Source organism: Odontesthes bonariensis, chromosome 6, assembly GCF_027942865.1.
Source record: "Odontesthes bonariensis isolate fOdoBon6 chromosome 6, fOdoBon6.hap1, whole genome shotgun sequence".
Lineage (NCBI taxonomy): Eukaryota > Metazoa > Chordata > Actinopteri > Atheriniformes > Atherinopsidae > Odontesthes > Odontesthes bonariensis.
The window spans coordinates 36,824,153-36,844,917 of NC_134511.1; the positions used below are offsets into that span (position 1 = coordinate 36,824,153).

Here is a 20,765-nt window from a genome sequence, read left to right on the forward strand (position 1 = left end):
TAACTCCAACAATAATGCAGACATTACAACTGGAGGTGTGCGGTGTCTTCAGAGATGAGATAATGATCTAAATGTTAATTGGAGGTGTTTTACATCTCAGCAGGGTGTGGGAGACCTGTGGGTTCTTGTAATGAATATGTTTTAATTGTGGAAGGCTAGTTGACATTTGAAAAGTCCAATGATCCCTCTCATTCTTGACACCCATTTGCATTTCCATCTTTAAGGTCAAACGGGTATGAATAATACATTAAGGAGGTTCTTAAGCTCACAGCCAGCCATACCTGTCGCCACAAAGGCACCAGCTGTGTCTTGCTAAGCTCAGTGAATGTTACAGAAACAATCAATTAATATCACTTTGGGAAACCACATGTGAAGCTAGCACAGCATCCTGTTATTAGTGGGGATGTAAGGTCATGCATTCAATGGCAGATATAGGATCAACCATTTCTTATTACATTCATGTGGTTGTTAATCTGAACAGAGTGACATAAACCATCTGTATCAATACTTACAGTGTGGACTAAGTGATGCTGATGCATGTGTTTGTCTCTATGGGTACTTTTCTGAGTTGTATAAACACAGATAAAAGATTTAGCTACAGTTTTACCCTAGTGAAATCAAATGGTTAACCTGTAATAAATTCAAGATCAAAGGGAAGCCCCTAAAAAAGGAGAACCTTGGCAAGAGATTGGAAGGATTTAATGAGCAAAAATTAACATGTATTAACTCTGACCCCGTGCTTACATGGCAGATGTTGAGTGGCGCAGCATGCAGATAGACTGCATTAGAGAAACACTGGTATAAAACTGAATTCGTATTCAAGATCACTTTTTCTTAAATAAGTAAATTTGTCAGGTTGTCAGAGTCGTGTTTTATCTTTGATGTAATTCTTTTCAATAAAGTTAGATGAAAATAAGTAAGAATGCACAGGTAAGCGTGTGAGTTTGACAATAAAGGCACACTCTTGAGAGACTTGAATTCGCTCAACGAATGGCCATGAGGAGACACATTTGCTTGCTGTTTTGACAACTCATTATCTGTAATTTTACTGACGGATTGGTGAAGTGGCTCAGAATAGGCAGCCGTGGCACCAGAGACTCTGTGGCTTTTGTGCCTGAAACGACGTAGCAAACAAGCAAAGACTTATTATGGCTAATGATTGCTTAAAACAGCGCGAGGCACACTTTGACAGTTTGGTGCTTCTATCAGGGCCAAAACAGAAACACATCCTTACCCCATCTGTTTGTGGTTTTAAGAGTCTGCATGAGGAGGCAATTTTTTGTTTTTTTTCACTGACCACTGATTGCGTCACAAAACATTAACAGTAAATGAATGATAAATAATGACTGCTATATATAAGTTTAATCTGAGTCATACGTACCTCCCTTGCAAAGTCAAGTAGAGACCCTGTCACTCTAAAACGACTGAGCTGAACAGAAGTGTAGCTTAATTAAAGAAAAAGAACTGTAGTGTCTCTATTATTTCAACAAAAGTACGTCACAGAAATTTCTTTAAGACCTCAGGAAATCATGTCATGTCATATTGTGAAAAGGGGACATATCATGTTTCCTTTAATCTAAAATCTATATAACAGAATGTTATAGTCTTAAAATCAGTTTTCAATGGGCTCGTCCAGGCCAGCCCCCCTCTGCTCCCACATAATTGGTCCATCCCTGGCACAACTCGTCATCTCCAAAGCCACCAAAAACTGTAACCTACCTTGTGTATTTTTCACTAATTGAAATGCCTAATGAGATCCCAAGGGCTCCATCCCATTACCTCTGAGTTAATTAAAGTCTAAGCAGTGTGCCAAACGGTGAATAAAGATGCAGTAAAAGTGCAAAAGGAACAGGGAACCGGAGCATGCTTTGCTGTGCTGGGATCGGGCTGACCTGCTTTTCAGTCATTGTTGTGGGACGCTATACTCCAAGATGGAGCAGATGTCTATAATTTTTTTATTTGTATTTATTTTGGGCTTGAAATTTTGTTACCCTGCTGGTTCTAGCACTCATTTTCCAGTGTGGTTAGCCTCATTCTGCTTTATTAAACATTAAAGTACTCACCACCATCAACAAGGTTTTTATGAACATGTTTCCTATTTAGAACTGAAGCAAAACGCTAGCATGAAAAAGGACAACAGGTGTGTGTGTGTGTGTACTTTTTCAACTTAAGTATGTCTGGGATAAAATTATACTACTCTTACATAAAGGTATTCTTAATTCATTTTGCATTATAGTGATTAATATGAGTATATTACTCCAAACCACATTAACTTATTTTAGAAAAATTTCTTCATTAAATGAGAAAAACATGAGCAGACAGAAGACAGAGACATATTCTTTAAGAAACAATTTCAAATGTTTATTTAACATGTCAAAGAAGGGACACACACGCGTGAATTGAAAAGGGGGTTGCAATTATTGGCCAGGACTAGGACTTTAGGTTCATACTAACATTAATTGGGGTTTTGGCTAACAAGGAAATTTGTTTTTGTTTCTTTTTGCTTTTATAAAGAAACTTTATGTACATTGGTTCTTTTATACAAGAGGTTCATTGGATAAATGCATCAAAAAAAGAACCCAGTTCTGCAGTAAACTTTACAAAAAATACATTTGTTTTCATTGAGAGATGTAGAAAAGGAGGCAGTCAAATATTGACCAATAATATTTCTTCCTTTTCATTATTTAGAAAAAAAAATGTTGATCTAATACCTATCTTAAAGAAAAGCAATATACAGCACAATAAATGAGAGAAAATTGCCTCTGCGGACTCATTCAGTTGGTTTGGTAACCAAGGAGAGGGGCTGTGACTGGAACAGGGAATGATGGGAGTGAAGGGCTGCCTGATGGAAGGGGGAAGGGGGGGAGAGCATGGAGGGGTGCAGAGAGGTGAAGGGGATTGGCCGGGTGAGGATAGGTGTGTTCGACTGGCTACCTGAAGTACCAATAGGGATGGAGATGGTGGGATGGGAGGAGGAGGAAGAGGAGGAGGAGGAGGAAGAGGAAGAGGAGGAGGATGTGGATCCAGAGGCCTTCCCAGGTAGGGAGAAGTGATGGTGCATGCGTCCCTCCGGTTTGGTGGTGAGCGATAACGGCTGGGCTTGTTCAGAGTGAGTGGCAGCAGGAGCAGCAGGGGAGGCCAAGGCTGCAGAGGGAGTGGCCGGTGAGTCCAGCATGCTTCCATGAGATGATGCGGGGCTGTCGCACATCTTGTCCGACGGCAGGTACTGCACGCACTGCTTCTTACTCCTGATCGAGAAGTCTGGGGGGTAAACAAAGGAGAATTGAACAGGCTGAATTATGGCTCTGCTGCTTGCTTCACATCTGGTCTAGTCCCACAATGATACAGCTGACAGAGGTGAATGAGCCATTCTAAAAAAATCAACATGATGTGAAGGTTTTTCGTATGCACTCGTTAACACATCACAACAAGGAGAGTGAAACAGGATGTTACGGCATATTCAAATGGGTATGCATGTATGATTCAAAAAAAGAACATGACACGAGATGTGCGCTGTGCAAGTGTTAGGCTTTTGTTTTTGTCACTTTACAGTGGTCTTTTGGTTGCACCACCACAGACATACCTGCCACTATTAGCACTGAACCTCATAAGCTGCTTGTCAAAGTACAAAAAAGCAGGGAAAAAGATAGTAAGTGCTTGTGAGCGACATCATTTGTTTTAAAAAAGGCACAAAAAAATAAGAGAACAAAGATGCAGTTTCAGGTTACATGTGGGCTCCATGTGACAAATAAAGCTTTTGCTGTTAGTTTTTCTTTCTTTTTGATTATGAAGTACTAGAATAAATAAATAAATAAAGGCAGCCAGGAAGAAAAAGGCCTCTTACCCTCTGGTTTTGAGTCTGGTTTATTTTCTCTCTTCCTCTTTTTCCTCTTACCCTGCACACATAAAACAATGCTGTTAACAAAGGTTTTTCATCACGAAACAGTTCATGGATTCAGTGACTATAATTTACTGACATTGTCAAAACCAAGTCTGTTTGTACTAAATTCTCCGACTTGTTGATGCCAGAACTGATTCTCATTTTAACTGTGTCACTCACATAGTTATCTCGTGCTGACCATCCAGGATAGAGCTGGGAGTGGAGTTGCCTCTCTTTTCTGGCCAGCTCATAGTATTTGGCTTGCTCCTCTCTTGACAGAGAATGCCACTGTGGACCAAGACAAAGGACTGTTGAAAACATGCACACGCATATACGGTTACAAACGCACGCATGTCTGTGTCAGTGCTCTGTACCCGTCTTCCAAGGATCTGGTTTATGGCAGCGCTCTCTTTCAGAGTGCACTCTGCCACCACTTTGGCTCTCATCTCCTTCATATAAAGCATGAAAGCATTCAGAGGCTTCTTGATATGAGGCTTCTTGTCCTCCTCTTTCTTGGCAGGAACGGGGGACTTCCTGCTAATTCGAAACATTCAAAAGATAGAAGTAATGGAAAATTTTAGCAAACAAGGGCGAATAATGTGCAGGAACAGAGGCCGATTTTGACAGCTGTTTGAATTGTCCTTACGCATGCATCGAGGGGCTGATGTCTCCGCAGGGCTCCTGTTTGATGGCAGGCGAGACGATGGCAGGATGGGGGATGCCAGTCTGGTGGAGGCTGTGCGGAGGAGGGGTCACCATATGAGGGGAGAAACGGCTGGACACCAAACTGGGAGGGTGAAAGAAGGCAACATTTTAACAGTCAGGGTTTAACAGTGAACCTCTGTCGACTTGACAAGAAAAAGTCCGGCTCATTTGGCACATTACTGCCCAGCCTTAGCCTCCAGGTGAAACTCACTGTGCCTACTGCCTCTGTCTAGACTAAATTCATTCACACAATGTGTTCCATGCTTGCTTTTTTGTTCAAATAAAGACTTTTTCAAAAGCCCCTTTATTCACCAACGGCTGAAGAAAAGTAGAGTGTGGTGTTACCATGGTGATAGCATGGCACTGACACCTGAAACCTCTCTTCCTACCATGTTCCAGACCATGGAGAGTGTTCTGACAGCCGTCCACACTGAACACCTTTGCAAAGTGTCTCACTCAATGTCCAATTGTGAATACAAAGGCGCTTTGTTATGGACAAAGGAGAAAATTAAGCTCTATAACCCTGCAGCACGCACTTGAATTAATGTTAGACTGGAAAATGACTCTGTTTTTAAGTGCTTTAACATGCTAGGCTGTCATGAGACACAATCCACAGTATACTGGTACAAGTGTCTTTTATAAGTGTGTTTCTGTTTGTCTTTATGTATTGTCTATGTACTGTGTTTTGATTTTTGAAAATGGACCCTGAGTCTGGAAATAAAGTTGATTGATTGATTGATATACATACAATATATGTTTTACTTTATACTAAAGACCAACCCATAATTAACCAATATAAAGAGACCATTCTATTGTTTTTAAACCAGGTTACTAACTGGGACACGAGAAGGTAGTTGACAGCTTGTTTTAACTTCTCATCCAATGTTCACTGTCTGGTTCTTGATCTAAAGAAAAATAAATATGTTTATATTGAAAAAAAAAAAAATAGAGGAACCAATTCTCAACTTGTGTTTTATTGGCCTTTTTAAAAAATTTGATTAACTTAATAATTCATTAAGTATAAACACATATATGCCCTATCATCTCCCTTGATAACAAACCTTAAGCAGCTAACTATGTAAACATCCTATTTATTCTTCACTAAATAAGTTATGTGCTCAAGCTTCATATCATGAAAACAAATTTTCCCATTTACTGATACGGTTGCCATAAGATTTGTTTTTGCTATATACAGTTATATACAGTTTCCATAAGACATTTTCTTAGCCAATTCCTCTGTGCAATTAATAATGTCAGAAACATAACATATCATGACATTTACTCACTTTTTATGTAAACCATTTAAATGTAATCAAAAACTGAAACTGTGGTTATTGGTTAAACTATTGCATTTAACAACAAAAAGAAGAAAAACACACTTTCATGAGGTATGTTCTGATTGTTGTGAGTTTATATCAGGATGGAGCTACACATGCTATTGATCACAGAGACCCTTCTGAATATTTAATCTCTTACTAACACCGGAAGGCTCGCTACAAATCTTTCCAATTTTGACAGAGGGTCAGAGAGTTTAGTCTGATGGGACGTGTGGGTTCAGATAAGCTTTGATTTGTCGTAATCGATTCTCAGCTCTTTCATCTCTGAGTTATGTGTGTGTTGTGTGTGTGTGTGTGTGTTTGTTTGTGTGTGTGTGTGTGTGTGTGTGTGTGTGTGTGTGTGTGTGTGTGTGTGTGTGTGTGTGTGTGTGTGTGTGTGTGTGTGTGTGTGTGTGTGTGTGTGTGTGTGTGTGCGTGTGTCAGAACTCTGGCCTGACCATAGAAGTTTAGCTCTGAGAGAGAAGACAGAAGAGAAGTGCTGAATGCCAATAACACGTTCAGTCTATTTAAGAAGCTGAACCTGTCTCTTGCAGACTTAGACCTTGTATCCCTTTGTAGTTTCGACACTAGTGCCTGCTCCTGATCTGACAGTGTTTTGTTCAAGTTGAGCTATGTTATTTAATTTAGCTTCAGATCCTAAATTTATGAGGCTGGGAGATGTCAAGCATCCTCCTTTCATAATAACATTTACTCATTCCTTCTAACAATGTGAACAATAGAAGTTTAAGACTGCATGCCAGCCATTTATTTTGTTACAGTCTGGCAAAGAAACAGGTGAAATGTGATTACAGCATGTCATGGAAGCAGCACGTATCAGATGTCTCCCTTTGGGGGGGGGGGGGGGGGGGGGGGGGATGGGGGGTGTTACTGAACATGATCCACTCACCTGGACATCGATGCATTCATCGCCAGCGCTGGATAGGGGTGACGGAATCCCCCCGGAGGGATGGAGTACATGGGCTGGCCCTGCCTGTGAGACAGAGGTAGACAAAGTCAGTGAAAGCTCCAGTGTGAGGTGGATCAAACACAGCTCACAGCTAACCCACCAGCACTAATCCTCCACTCATCAACTTCAAATCCCCTGCTAGTGGAACACAACCGTTGCAATTGATTCTCAGACTCGTAGAAAAACTCATAAATGTTCAGAAATTCCTCCTGGTACACTTAAATATTTTTATTTATTATTGTTATGATATGGAGCACCTGCTCTAAGACATTGCACCATTAAACTTAGTTTAATACAAAATGTCGGAATTAGTCTAATTTCTATTTTTCTTCATGTGCGCTGCATATTATCACTGAGTCACAATGTGTAACTCTTCAGAAAGTGCAAATAATTATAAATCGAACAAAGCTGAAGATAGTGATGTATTTGTTATCAACATATTCTTACGCATTAATCAGTTGGATGAATATCTATATCTACACACAAAACAAAATCTTACATCTTTGTTGACAGTTTATAGTATAAGGAACTCACTGTGGCATGAGCCAGCTTAGAGGGTGTGCAATCGAACCGACAGCACCGGGAGAAAGGGGGTAGTACGGAGAGAGTTCTGATGGGTGAGGCGTTCGAGGAATACCTGAAGGAACCCCAGAGGAAAAGAGAAAAAGACTCTTTAACATGTCACACGCACTGGATGAGGCGACAAAGAGGACCTAATCAAGGCAATATCTAACAATAAAAGGGGTATCGTTAGTAGAGTAATTCTGTGGGGTGTTGAGTTTACTGAATTTAACATCAAACAAACAAAAAATAATCCATAGAAACTTGCATGATATATTTCAAACAAAACAAATCATCTCTTTTTTTTCTTGAAAAACGACCAGAGGAGCAATGTCCCTCCTTTTTAGAAAACATCATGTCCGTGTCAAACTCATAACAGATCCTGGGTTATGGTCTCTGTAAACGTTTTAACATTTTCACTCCATAAACACAAAACTACAGTTTTTATTGCTACCTGTCAATGTTCCAGACAGGTTTTATGCAGAGTATTAGTTCTACAATGTACAGGGATGTAGATCAAATTCCACCCATAACTTTACCTGTCTTTGGGTCAAGGATCTCTGGCGAGAGGTGTGATGGTGGCGTGCCAGGGGAGAAGTGTTCATTGCTGTAGGTGATGAGAGGCGTCAGTGGGTGGACGTGGTGGGCATGCTGTACCACTGGGACCTTATTGGACTAAAGAGAAGACACAGAGAGCTGGAGGTGAGCATAATTCGGACATGTAATGTTTGAAGCAGAGTGATAGTCAGAAGAGGCATGTTATTCCATTTTATATTTTTGTATATTTGCTCTCTGCCTGTTGCTTGTGTCTTTTATATGCATCAAAGCTTCTACGATTGTAACTGCAACAAACAGGAGCAATGCCTTGAGTTAATAGGTCTTCATTTGTGAATGCTCTCCATGGTAAACATCACAGTTTATGCGTGTGACCAGCCCTGTGATGCAATCTGGACCGGCACCAAGGAGCATTTAAAAGCCTTGCAGACGCATGCCAAGATCATTACAGTCATTTAGTTGAGGGGAGAACTGTTTGTTCAGTCCAACAAGCAAAACAACAGTGCCACCAAGTCCAAAAGTTGCCTCAGCAAGCCACAAACAAACACAATCAAGCTGAAGTAAACTGGATACCCATAAACATGTGGAGACATTATCTCCCACTCTGTCTGACTCCAACCACCACCATGAGTGGGTTACAAATGTTTCTAATGTTGGAAAACCACGTAAAAAGTTCTGTAAAACCTAAGATATGTGAATAACAAACAGTGTAGAGATTAAACTTCCTTTCACTTGCAGTGTTGTGTGTATCAGAAAAAGCACACATCCCTGCTGGATCTGACCTGTACTATAGCTACTACAGGGATGATGAAGACAATAATAATAACCAGCGTCTCTACTTTCATTAGGCAGCGCTCAGCATAGCAGTCATTTCCCCTGGCTGCTTGGCTGAATAGAGCACTTGTTGGCTCAACTTGTCACATGGGAGGGTCAAGGGGTGGGAGGGGAGAAAGGAGTCTTGTTCCTCCAGGCTAACCTTTCTTCAATATCCTTCCCCACCCCCTTCTCAACCTCTGTCTCTCTCCAACGTGGTCTGCTGGGGAACAAGGTTTGCATTGAGACTTATGTATACTCTCTTGCTAGAATTGTTCCAAATCTTGGCTTTTTTTTCAATGTTTTTTTTTCTGTAAAGGAAGGTCCAACTTTTTCTTCCTTTTAAATCTTCAGCGAATGAGTAAGGACAGAGTGAGGAAAATATTTACCGCTGTTAAACACGGCTATATTAAGACCACTTTGCTCAGGACATTTTTGGTTTCTGCAGACTGTGAGCACATAAGGTGAAAGCAACTGACGATGTGCAGCGCGCACATTTCACACAACACAGAAAAGGCTTTGATAAAAGTCCATGGCAGAAATAGCGTTGACTTACTGGGTTAAAATCCCAGGTCCCACATGTCATGTATATTTGAGTTGTGCTTTGTTGTTCTACTTCATGTACAATATGCCTGAATTTTTCCTATATTGTGAGGGTTGTTTGAGACCTCTAGACCTGGGTGCCAGCACATTTTGGAAAGGAGTTCAGTGAGAATTTGAAATGATGCCCATTAATTATTCACATCCTGGAATACATGAATCGTGTGCTCTAAACATAAGTTTGAAGGAACTAGTTTGAACTCAAGGATGCATTTCAATTCAGCAGTCGTAGAAAATGTGGAGAAAAAAGAAGCGCAGAACCACGAAAAAAATGTCCTAACCTGTGTCCTACCTGCAAAGAGTTCTCCTTTTGAAATAAAGATGGCAACATTCTCACGTAAACTACGGTACTCTCTTTAGGGGTAAAACTTTTAATCAAATCAATCAGAGTCCGCATAAGTTTGAAACTAATTCAAATTAATTAAGCTCTCTAGACTCCTGAGAGCATGAAATGTGGTTTTGCAAAATTGAAAAACCAGACTAATGGCTCCAAACACTAATGCATCAATGCCTTCTTTGACTTAGTTTATGTGTAGAGGTAATATTCCTTTAGCCCATGACAGCGTCATATGTCTGGTTTCATGATCCACGAGCAAAGTGTAATCAGAAAACCACAGGGAACATGAGCCTTGTTTTAAATATAAACATCTACGCGATAGAGCGGATACCAGATGGTATCTACGCTGACAGATAGAAATCATGCTCTTTACATAGATGTGCTTGTTGCGTATGGGTATGCAGCGGCACATAACTCTCAGCTAGCAAGTAAAAACACTCAAAGTTGGTCTTACAGTAATTTGACATAGTAACAGGAAGGTTTTAAAAGAAGAAAAAAAAAACTCAGCAGAAAGTTTCTGAGGCGATGCAGAAAGAACTTGTCTGTCGGAGGGTTTGAAGCTAAAAAGGCAGAGGTGGCAGTACCTTGCTTGGCTGTCCAATTTGGAATGGCGCTAAGAAAAGCACAGTCCTTGGTCAGTGTGGGTGGAGGGGTGGATTTCATTCAAGCAAACATGTTTTTGGATCCTGCACATCTGAATTGAATTACTAGGCAAACAGCCGATGGGGAAGAGAGCTTAGAACAAACTGAATAACCCTGCAGCTTTGTGTGTCTTTATGCTCGGCGATTCTGGGTGGGAGGCTCAGAGGCCTTTCAAAACTCCAGGAAAGACAGGGTGAAAAGAATGCCTGGCATGCTCAGAAATCCAAGCCTTGTTTGTCAACGCCAACAGGAAGCGGACGTGAGGGGAGACTGACCGTGTCATATGTCTTTAAAATCAACCATTTCAAAACTATGCTATTCATCAGGAACAACGTGTGCTTTACATCTGGTCATCACCTCTGAAAAGGTCAATGGCATTATAATTCTAGGTTAGAATAGTACAGCGCAGGGCAGCATCAGATTACTGGAGGGAATATCCCTAATGGTTATTAAACAAATTAAGGGAGTTAGCAAAATCAGCATATTATATATTGACAAAAACATGGGCAAATCTCATTCGGATCGAGTGTGGTTATAAATATTTGTAAAAACAACAACATATAGTAACATTCTTTTCTGGTAAATCTGACACTTATAAACACTGTCTTGTGTAACCTCAGTCATGAACTTATTCTGCAATACTGAATCTGCATCTGCTCATCTACAGACTTTGACTGGAATCAAAGCGCTGTTTCCTTATCGTATTTTTGAAGTGGATCTTGTCTGCAGAGGCCCAGCAGGACTGCAGACCTTAGATCAGTATTCAGTTCAGTCTTCTCAAAGCCTTTGATTTCATGATGGATCCCGGGTATTCACTGCCTAATGCAAAACGAGAAAATCTCATCGGACCTCCAGAAAAAGGTCTGCTAAAAGAATATAGGTCGAAAGCGAGTATATGTAAGGCTGTGGGTTTTTGAAAAACAGCATTTCATTTAATATCTCTACTTAAAAATGTCATCCAGCCTTGAGAACTGAAGATTGCACCAAACATACACAGGCATCTCTGGAATGCTGCTCTAGACCTTGCCACTTCAATTCATTTAAAGAATTCAGTGACTAAGTGACTTATGACGCGCTGAGAGGACCAGGTTCCTCTGTGTCTTGATTAATCTAGACTCTAATACAATATTGAAACAAAGAAGGTGATTCTTGTCCCCCTGTCAAGTTTATATCATCCCATATTTGAGCACTGAGTGCGCTATGTCAGACACTCTGGTCACTTCTATCTCATTAGGAAGTCACAGCTCATTCTAATCTAGAATAACAGTATGAGTCAGTGTAGTCTGTAATGAGACACAGAAAAGGCCTGATGGACAAATGACTGCAAGTGACTGAATGACCTCAGAGAGGAGAGTAAGCTGCCATGACACCATTATCAGCAGAGTGTTAATAACTGTGAATGTGTACGTTGTGGGAGATGAGTATGAGATTGCATCAACTCCTCTCATCTCTAGTTCAGCATGGTCACTACTGATGGGCTGACAAGTTCCCCGTACTGCATCACCTGGCCCTGAAGCACCTTTGATGTATTATACATGAAGAGGCAGTCCTCTGAGCACATGAGCTGATTTGGTTTTTTTAGGGGGAATTCTGGATGCCTGTGTGCATATGTACCCACGTGTGTGTGTGTGTGTGTGTGTGTGTGTGTGTGTGTGTGTGTGTGTGTGCATAACCGGGTGTAGGTAAAAAAAAAAGCTTGTTTCTTACTTCCCAGTCCTCCCAGCTCATCATCACTACCACCAAAAGCAATACCAACTGAATGCTAAACAAACCTGTCTGTTGAATAATTGAGGATCTCAGGCCAGAGCAGGCTCAGATTAGCATACAGGCTTTATAATCTGTAGTGACATGATGAGTGTTTTTTACTGGACTTCTTGTAACCAAGGTTACTGTTTTTGATTTTACATCATCCTAATTCAAAATAGTCTGAATTTGTCTAAATTTGAATTGTTCTTGGTTCTTCAACTGCATGCATCAATGCAAGATGACTCGTAAGATTTATGAATCTCAGGAGCTTGACTGAGGAGACGTCTCATGTAGTTGACAGCCAATCCTCCATAAGTTATCTGTCATCATTATTATTATGAGATGACATGCAAATAAAATAAATGATGAGTATGTGCCCAAAAGCAGGGATCTGCAGTTTATCCAAATCTTCCCAGTCCGTCTTTACAGAAATCCAAGAGTGTCACGTTTAACTGCAGAAGAACAGGTCAGCTTCAGGAGTCGCTGCTGCTGTCTCCTCCTCAGGTCTCTTTCCCTGGCTCTTTTTGGCCCTGGGCAGTAATCCCTGGCCCCCTGTGTGTGCCCATCCGCTCCCCCTGCTCTCATTAGTGCAGTGTTGGGGCCTGGGGAGCCTGCAGGCCTGGGGAGCCAGCCTGCTGCTCCCCCCCCCCCCCCCCCCCCCCCCCCCCCCTCTCTCTCCTCGGCTGGAGTAATGAGCACATAATCAGCCTGGCTCCCTGTCAGTAGCAGCGCACCAGAGGGGCATGCGGGCACCTGGCCCAGAGTAGGGGGGTTAGGGCACAAGGGATTTTTCTGTGCCTGGTGTGCATCGTACACAGAAATAGAGCTTTCCATCCCATGAATTGACCCTCTGGTCACAGGTCAATGGATGAAGGTTAGCAACTTCCTCTTTCAGTTAACAGAATGAAAGCTGTTACACCTTCAACGAGCTTCCATACCTTTCACACTCCAATGGAACAAAAGTGTAGCTTGAGGTCAAAGAAAACTGCATTATCTCTTTTACTGGCAATTTAAGGGACATTTGGCACTGGAGGGCACATTTAAAACCTTATTGAAATAGCAGCTAGCTTTCAACAGTATAGGATATATATAGGTGTAGGATATTTTAAATTGCAAGGCAGTTATTTGAAATGATTTCATAGCACTTAAATGGCAAATGGGGAAATGCTTCAAAATGAAAGAAAATGCATACTTAAGTGCCAAAGACTGAATGATGTGTATTATTCAGGTTTGGATCAAATTTTCTACCAAAAGCAGTTTGAGTCCTCACATTCTCAGTTTTCTACATTGTTTCCTTATGTCTTGAATTTTCTGGTTTGATGTCATTCAAACAGACGAAGGCCAAACAATAAACAGAGAGAGCCCCATAAAATGTAGCAGCAACCACTGAAGGTCAGAGCAGAAACGATCCAGCAGAGATGAATCTCAGTTGACATACCACGACTTCTTTTAAATTCCTTTCCTTTGAATTCAGTTACTATTCATTTTCATGTTGATTGTTATGACTGCTTTGCTTAATTCGCTTTCCCTACAGCATTGATCAATGCACTTTATAAGTTCACATGTTGGCTTAAACGCCTAAAATTATCATCTGTGCACAACAATAAAACTTCACATAGAGAAAAACTACAAGGGTCACTAACAGGGTCAGTATTTATTTTAATAAAAAATCTTAATTTGTTGCCTTTGAGACACGTAGTGCTGGATTCCCATGAGGAAAACTCCATCCCCCTCACAATTTCCCATTGACCGCTCTCAATGAGAACTTTGTTATGTCATGCATCGCTGCTATCGTAGGATCCAGTGAATCAACCACAAACTCGGCAAGTACATATAGTCAGAACATGTGAGGTCACAATGACTTTTTTTTTCTCCACAGACCGCTGAGAGTGGCTTTTTGCTTGGTATTTAAATGACTTCCAGAGCCAGAAAATGCCCTGATACAATCACACAGGTGAGATGCTAGATAGGTGCTCTATGCTCAATGTTATCTCGTGTTTTCAATCCCAGTCACACATCCTTCACCAAAGCCACAAACCAAACAGGTCTGCTGAGGCCCCGCATTGTCTAAGTGGAGTGAGACACCGTGATGACTAGTTCACACCTGTGTGGGAAAGTTCAGGAATGGCAAGGCGCATCAAGCTCGAGAGATTTATGGGGGAGGCTGAGTTATTGTGGTAAAGACAGACATACTGCTCAGCTGCTGGCCTGCGGGTGCTGTGAGTGTTTGCAATGAGAAACTGTACATGAATGGATGAGAACCAGTAGGTTTACATGCACACTATAATTTCATTATTGTGTGTAACCACATTATGGTTATAGTTTGATTAAAGCATTCTGTAAATGGATTTCCCCAATAAGTTTACATGATTTGATTGATAATGGGTTTAATGTCCTGTAGGATGTTGACAGGAGGAAACAAGAGTGCAAGAGTCATAACTTAGAAATGGTAAATGGTGGAGTTATATGGTGTGAGGAGATTTGAGGGATTCTTTTTTCATCCCTCAATCAGGCTGCTCTTCTCTTCTCATTTATTCCAGCCTCTTTGAACCATTCATTCAATTAAAACCACTGAGGACATAAGTCTTCAGTGCAAACACGACGTAATCTGCAATTCTTGTGAATGATCAACCACGGCTTCACATTATGTCTCAACTTCAATATGGTTTAGGTTGTAGTAGGTTTTTTCTGCTTATTCAAAATCCCATTTTTCTTTTTGAGAATTAGTGTCCACTTACTAAATGCCCTGGTGTTGGAGAACGAGAGTCTTTTATTCCTGCAGAGCCGGGAACATCCAAGAGAGGCCATTTCATCTGTAGGTACTGTTGGTGAGAGAAAAATGAGCTTAATTTAACAACAAAACCAGATACACATGAACAATAATACATACAAAGTAATAAAAACATACAATATTTGACTAAATGCATTCAAACAGGCAGGATTTTGGAGGTCAAATTGACCAGTTCAAGAGTGTAATGTGCAGAAATCACTCATACAAGGGCAGGCAGTTAATCTTTTCCATGAGAAGTTGTATGAATGGTGTCAAACCCACAGAGATCAACAGCAAACACCTGTACAAGACTCACACTGCTGCTGGCGTCAGACAGTGAGTTCTGGCACAGGGCAGAGTAGGAAAAGCGGTGTGAACACAACGGAGTGGTGGGGGACTGTGAAATTGCCGTTTGTCAAGGAAAAACAAGAGGCCAGCTGTGGGCGCCCATCGCTGAGAGGGTGGGAAGAGACAGCTGGAAGGAAGCCTCATCTACACATCAGCGAAGGGCTGAGCTGCGGACCTGAAGCTCACCCCTGACTATCCGCTTCAATTCGTTTGGCCTTTTGACCCAAACACAGCTCCTCCTCCTTCCGCTATCACAGTATTTCACATGTGTAAAAGTTATCATAAAGAGTTGTGTGTTTGTCGTGTTCCATCTTTCTTGTCACCTGACACAGAAAGTTTTACAACCATCTGTCTAGGTCTTACAGCTGCTTGTCCCTTGGCTGCAGTGCCGTCAAAAAAAAAGAGCCATGTACCAGAGGAGAGGTCTTTGTGATTTGCTGCTTAATAAAGCAAGTTGAGCTGTTTTTTTTTTCTCCTCCAGCGATTATGATAGCATGAATCCAGAGCTCCAAAGCACAACAACCATCTGGTTTATGAATCAGTTTAAATACCGGATACAGCAACTTGTCCTGCGTGAGGATTTTCTCCCTGGTAAAAATTCCAATTCATTAAAAGGGTGTTTTATTATAGACGATGGTTGGCTCATCATAGTTAAGGTATCATAGTTCATTTTCTGCATAGCCTTCGGGGCCAAAAAGAAGATAATTGGTTATAAATTCTGTCAGAAGTGGTTGCATCCTTCAATGAATACTGTCAATGCTATATGCAGAGCATTGCACGTATGAATTCCTCTGCACAAACAGATTGCCATCCACCCTTTTCAAACATCTGTTGAGTGGAAATGACAATAAGCAGCATATGACACTTGGAAAAATGATGGACAAATCCAGCTAAAGAATATATGCAAAGCTCTGTCTTCTTTTCAAAAGTGTGCAGGATAAATGATGACAAACAAGCAAAGTGGAGGAGTCATCCCTTCAGGTTTTGATTTTTAAAACTCCATTCGTCACTCCGGGTTTGTAAGGAGGAAGGAAGCTTGGGTGACTGTGGGTTAAAAATGGAAAAGACATTATAGCAGGAGGGGAAAAGGGAGAGGAGGGAGAAGAAAAAAAACATTTTCAGGAATGAGTTTGTCGGAGCAGGCAGAAGGTATTGTTTCCTGACAGCTGGGGTCCAACAGAGCACCAAGGCAGGGGGAAGGGGTCCCTTTTTCCCTTCGAAAAGGGGGGGAATTCTTGGAGTTGACATCAGCCCTCTTCATTTTCACTATACTGCTCAAGGCTGAATCGTAGGTTCCCACTAATGGGCCCAAGTCCATACAACTGTCAGGAGGCAGTTGCTTTTAAAGGCTGCTAGCTCCCTATTGAAACTTTACTCTGCTGTGTGCATGGTGCCTAATGAATGCTGCTCTCTGGAGAGAAAATCCAAAACAATGCAGTTTTCATTGTCTAATCTATGTCAATCATGAGTCCCTCCACAAATGATACAAGCGCTATTGTGAGTGTTTGGTCTGGTCCGACGGTGCCCACCCCAGCTCTCCCACCCAATCCATCCCTTATTTGACAGCTTCTGCCAGGACTGAGGAACATGCCCTCCGGCGCATTTTTTCCTTTTTTTTTCTCTGAGCTCCTACTTTTCTTTTAATTGCCAGTGTGCCCTGTGTAGGAACTGTTCACACACTTCACGAAACATCCAGCTAGGTAACAGCAGCCGCACACTGTCACATTAGCCCTCATCCAGACTCGAGTAACACACCACTCACTGGGACATAAGAGTGGGAGGGGGGCTGCGTGTATGAGTAGTTTCAGAAAACAAAAGGCGAGGAACTGTTGGCCATGCTGCTCAGCAAAAACTCTCTCAAGAGTTTAAGTCGTTAAAAAATGTCAGAAAAAAGTTAAGAGAATAAGAAACGGGTTATTCAATTAGTTATGCCAAGGCTTAAGTGATCCTGGATGCTTCTAAAAGATTTATATAGAGATAGCTTAATGTCAACTTAACTGCAAGGCATTTAGTAATGCTCTACACATGTCCTTATTTTATTAGAAAAAAATATAGACATATGCGCAGGGTTGAGCAATGCCTGTTTCAGCATGGGAACTGGAAACTCTGGTAAATGCACTCGGACAGAGAACTGAAAGAAATTAGAATCTAAAGTGAAATTTAGCTGATCCATTTTCATAGCTCTCTAATTGTCTTCCAGCTTTCCCTGCTGCATCCAGCACTCAGAATAGACATCAGTAGAATGTGCTACTTTTACAGGACCCAGATGCGACAAAGGTGGCAGTGATGCCACAGAATTTTTCCAAAAAGCTACACTGGAGCCCTTCGGTTTTTTGAACTGAGAGAATACAACATATGCTCTGGGGCATGTGGCCTGCCAGAGCTGAGTTCTAATTGTTACATTGCTCTCACAGAGGAGGGAAAAACACAGCCAAGAGTCTTTGTCATCTCTGAAGTGTGTGGTGCCATACTGCAGGCCAACATCAGAGCGCAGAGAAGAGGCAGATGTCTGGACATTTGCTGTGAAACTAAGTCAGACACTTTGCCAAAGAGACAGAAAAAATTCCAAACTTTCTGCAACTATCTGTCGACTTAAACTGATTATTAATCTCACAAAAAGTTAGGTAGAAAAAAGAAAACAATTTTGTGACTGCAAAAAGCTGACATACCTAACAGCCAATACTATCTATTACATCCTATTGCACGATATACTAAATTGAATTAAGATAATCAAGAGAATAACAAATAAAGGAGTGAATATTCCAAAAGTGTTTGCTCAGACAAGGCCTGACGCTTGTGAAATGGCTTTACCCAAACTGTGGTGAATAGTGGAGCAGCAGGAATGCCTCCACGGATCGCTCCAGCAGATAATGTCAATCACCTACTGTGTGGAGAACCCCTCCCCATTGTTTTCTTTTACCCCCCAACAGAAAACAAATGGGCCACACAGCTTGCTGTTTGACTGAGGTGTTAATTACCGTCCCCAGCCCATATGAACAGCAACTTCAGACAATAACCCCGTCAGGTCCCCACACAACAGTCCCTCCCTGGTTTACTCTACTGATATCACCTGCTCTTGCAGGGCCATTGACACCTCGACTTGATCTATGCATGAAACACAATTAAAAGATTACAGGATAAAGACAATGTGATAAGTAGCCCCCGCCTTTTCCCAGAGTTTGCATTAAGCCTCATTGTTTGCCAACATTAGAGGCAATTACATTGACAATTCTTAAGCAAACCTCAGCAGTCACTGTGCTAATTAGTGTGTAATCGATGGGGAAACGATGAGCAACTCAGCTGGTCAGACCTGCACTGTACAATTGGGCCGCTGGAAATTTCTCTGAGAAGGGGGGGGGTTCTTGAGTGTATCGGACAGGGGGGAAGCTATTCATCAAAAGTATCTCGAAGCAGGGTCCAATAAGAGAGAAGCATGTTGATGAGAGCGAATAGATACTGTACTTCCTTCGAAACGACTACATGGATTCTCATACTTTTTAACAAATTTAGAACAGATAGGTTTCATCTGACTGCATTTAAATGTGTTATAAATTAAGCACCCATGTAAAACACGCTATTACTTGTCTCCTTTGTTAGCCCATCACTTGAATTTTATTCTCCATTATATTAACCCCGCAGAATGCACGATGCAGCGGAGGAAACAGCATGCTGCTAATGGAAAACCACAGTTGAAGTGTCCATTAGGCCATAGAGGAATGAAGTTAAGTGACTATGACAGGGGCACTCCCTCAGTTTGCCGGGCTTCTATTGTGACCTGGTTGGTCGTCCTGCACCTCTTATTCACAGCCAGTAGAAAAACTGGGTCAAAGGTCAGACATCCAGAGTGCTGTGGTTTCTATGGTGACGTGGCCTATTAAGACCAGGCTCAGTGGCCTCTTAACATGCTCTTGTACACAAAAGAACTATTAGTGGAAAGAGGGAGAGAGGGCAGTGAAGAGGGGAGGCAGCGCCGGGGAGGTCCAAACAACACGGCGTCAAGGTTCCTCCGAGATTTGCAATATGGCTCCACACGCTGCCAGCAGCTCCGTTCACATTCACGTGTAGCATACACACAATTTCAACATCCCCTGATTCTGGACAGTAGGATGCATGACCATCTGACCGTCTGCTGCAGATACTGTGAAAAAATGCTCGTGTTGATGTTTGTGTTGATAGATTTCCAAGATTCAACTCGAATAGCAATGGTGTCATATGACTACATCATGCATATTCTGTTCAAGGCCAAACTGTACAACAATCCAGGTTTATTTGAAAAGTCCTTGGAGTGAATTTACTGCTGTTTCAGTAATAAAATGGCATTAACAGAATACAAGGCCAAGACGTTTAAACCCCCCTGAAAAGCTTCCATAACCTTCTACCACGGTGAGTGAGCTGCACTTTCAGCAGGAGTTTGCATTTTTGCAACTCAAGCAATTAATTGTCTCTGAGTTTCTTTCCTTGTCTTTCTTTGGCGTGGTCACAGAGTCACTGCTTCCTGCATATAGACTGCTACCATGGAGCAAATATAAGTTAGTCTGTCTCGCTGATTCTCAGATAATTTCAATCAAATATTTAAAGGAGAGTGAGGTTACAGTTAGGAATAAGTGAGTAATTTGGTATGGGAGCACAACAGCAGGTCACATAAAACTGACTGTATAATTAGACACAGGAGAAAATAATTATGCATCTGGTAAGAGCGAGGCCATCTCATAAAGACAGAGAGGAGGGTGCAAAGCCATTCAAGTCAATTACATGAAGTCAGTAATGTGGTTTCCTGTACCTGGGAGATCTGCTCCCCTTAATGTCAGTGTGATCTGGTGTCAGGACGAGCTACACTTCAAATGTCAACGATATTGTCCCGGTCCATGTCCTGTAGCATTGTTTAGCCAGTCACACAGGATCACAACTTTTTATTGTTTGGGGAGAAGCCTTGTTTCATTGAAATTCACAGCTGTAAACGTCTGTATAATTAACTCCAGAACACAAGGTGGTTACCAGCACTCGGCTGGATGTTTACAGTAAAGCTCAACTTAGAAATTAAACGTGTCTGTGTGTGTGTATGTGTCAAGTCTATGCCAATGACATACAAGTGAGACCTGAATTTTTCATTTATGACCAAACACAAATTGACTGGAGACAGCCTGGGTTACCAATATAATACAGTGTTTTCTTGCCAAGGCATTTAGGAGGCAATTATAAGTCCAGCACACTGAACAGGGCAAATGCCACAGCGGGATGATCACTCCAAACGCACCGTGAAAACATAAGTCGCAGATAAATATTTACCTCCACCCTCAAAGATTAAATTTAAGTTTGTCTACTAAAAGTATCCGTTTTTCTGTCAGGGCACAGTGGGCGATTGTTGCTTTTTTTCTTTTTTTTTTTTACTTGCACTGGCTTGTTTTTTTAAAAAACGTCATAAGCACAACTAACAGAGGCATGAGAGGCAATGAAGCAACTTGAAGGAAAAAGTCAGTTTTGAGAAACTGAGGTGGGCATAAGTGGGTGTAGTGGAGAAGGCAAGA

At 41.6% G+C, this 20,765-nt stretch overlaps 1 protein-coding gene across 2 annotated transcripts in view; it reads right to left on the minus strand.

The window, feature by feature from the left end:
* Positions 1-2,345: 2,345 nt before the first annotated feature.
* Positions 2,346-20,765, minus strand: part of tcf7l1b (transcription factor 7 like 1b) — a 30,643-nt gene continuing 12,223 nt past the window's right edge. Inside the window, exons 4-12 of one of the 2 annotated variants that reach the window (XM_075468618.1) lie at positions 14,861-14,944; positions 7,969-8,104; positions 7,403-7,505; positions 6,809-6,892; positions 4,527-4,667; positions 4,255-4,414; positions 4,061-4,168; positions 3,845-3,896; positions 2,346-3,261 (exon numbers count right to left, since the gene is read on the minus strand). In XM_075468618.1, the coding sequence (XP_075324733.1) occupies positions 2,771-3,261; positions 3,845-3,896; positions 4,061-4,168; positions 4,255-4,414; positions 4,527-4,667; positions 6,809-6,892; positions 7,403-7,505; positions 7,969-8,104; positions 14,861-14,944 (1,359 nt within the window). In that variant the 3' untranslated portion in view covers positions 2,346-2,770. Of the gene's footprint in view, positions 3,262-3,844; positions 3,897-4,060; positions 4,169-4,254; positions 4,418-4,526; positions 4,668-6,808; positions 6,893-7,402; positions 7,506-7,968; positions 8,105-14,860; positions 14,945-20,765 lie in introns of both variants that reach the window. The other variant, XM_075468617.1, reaches the window with a different exon arrangement.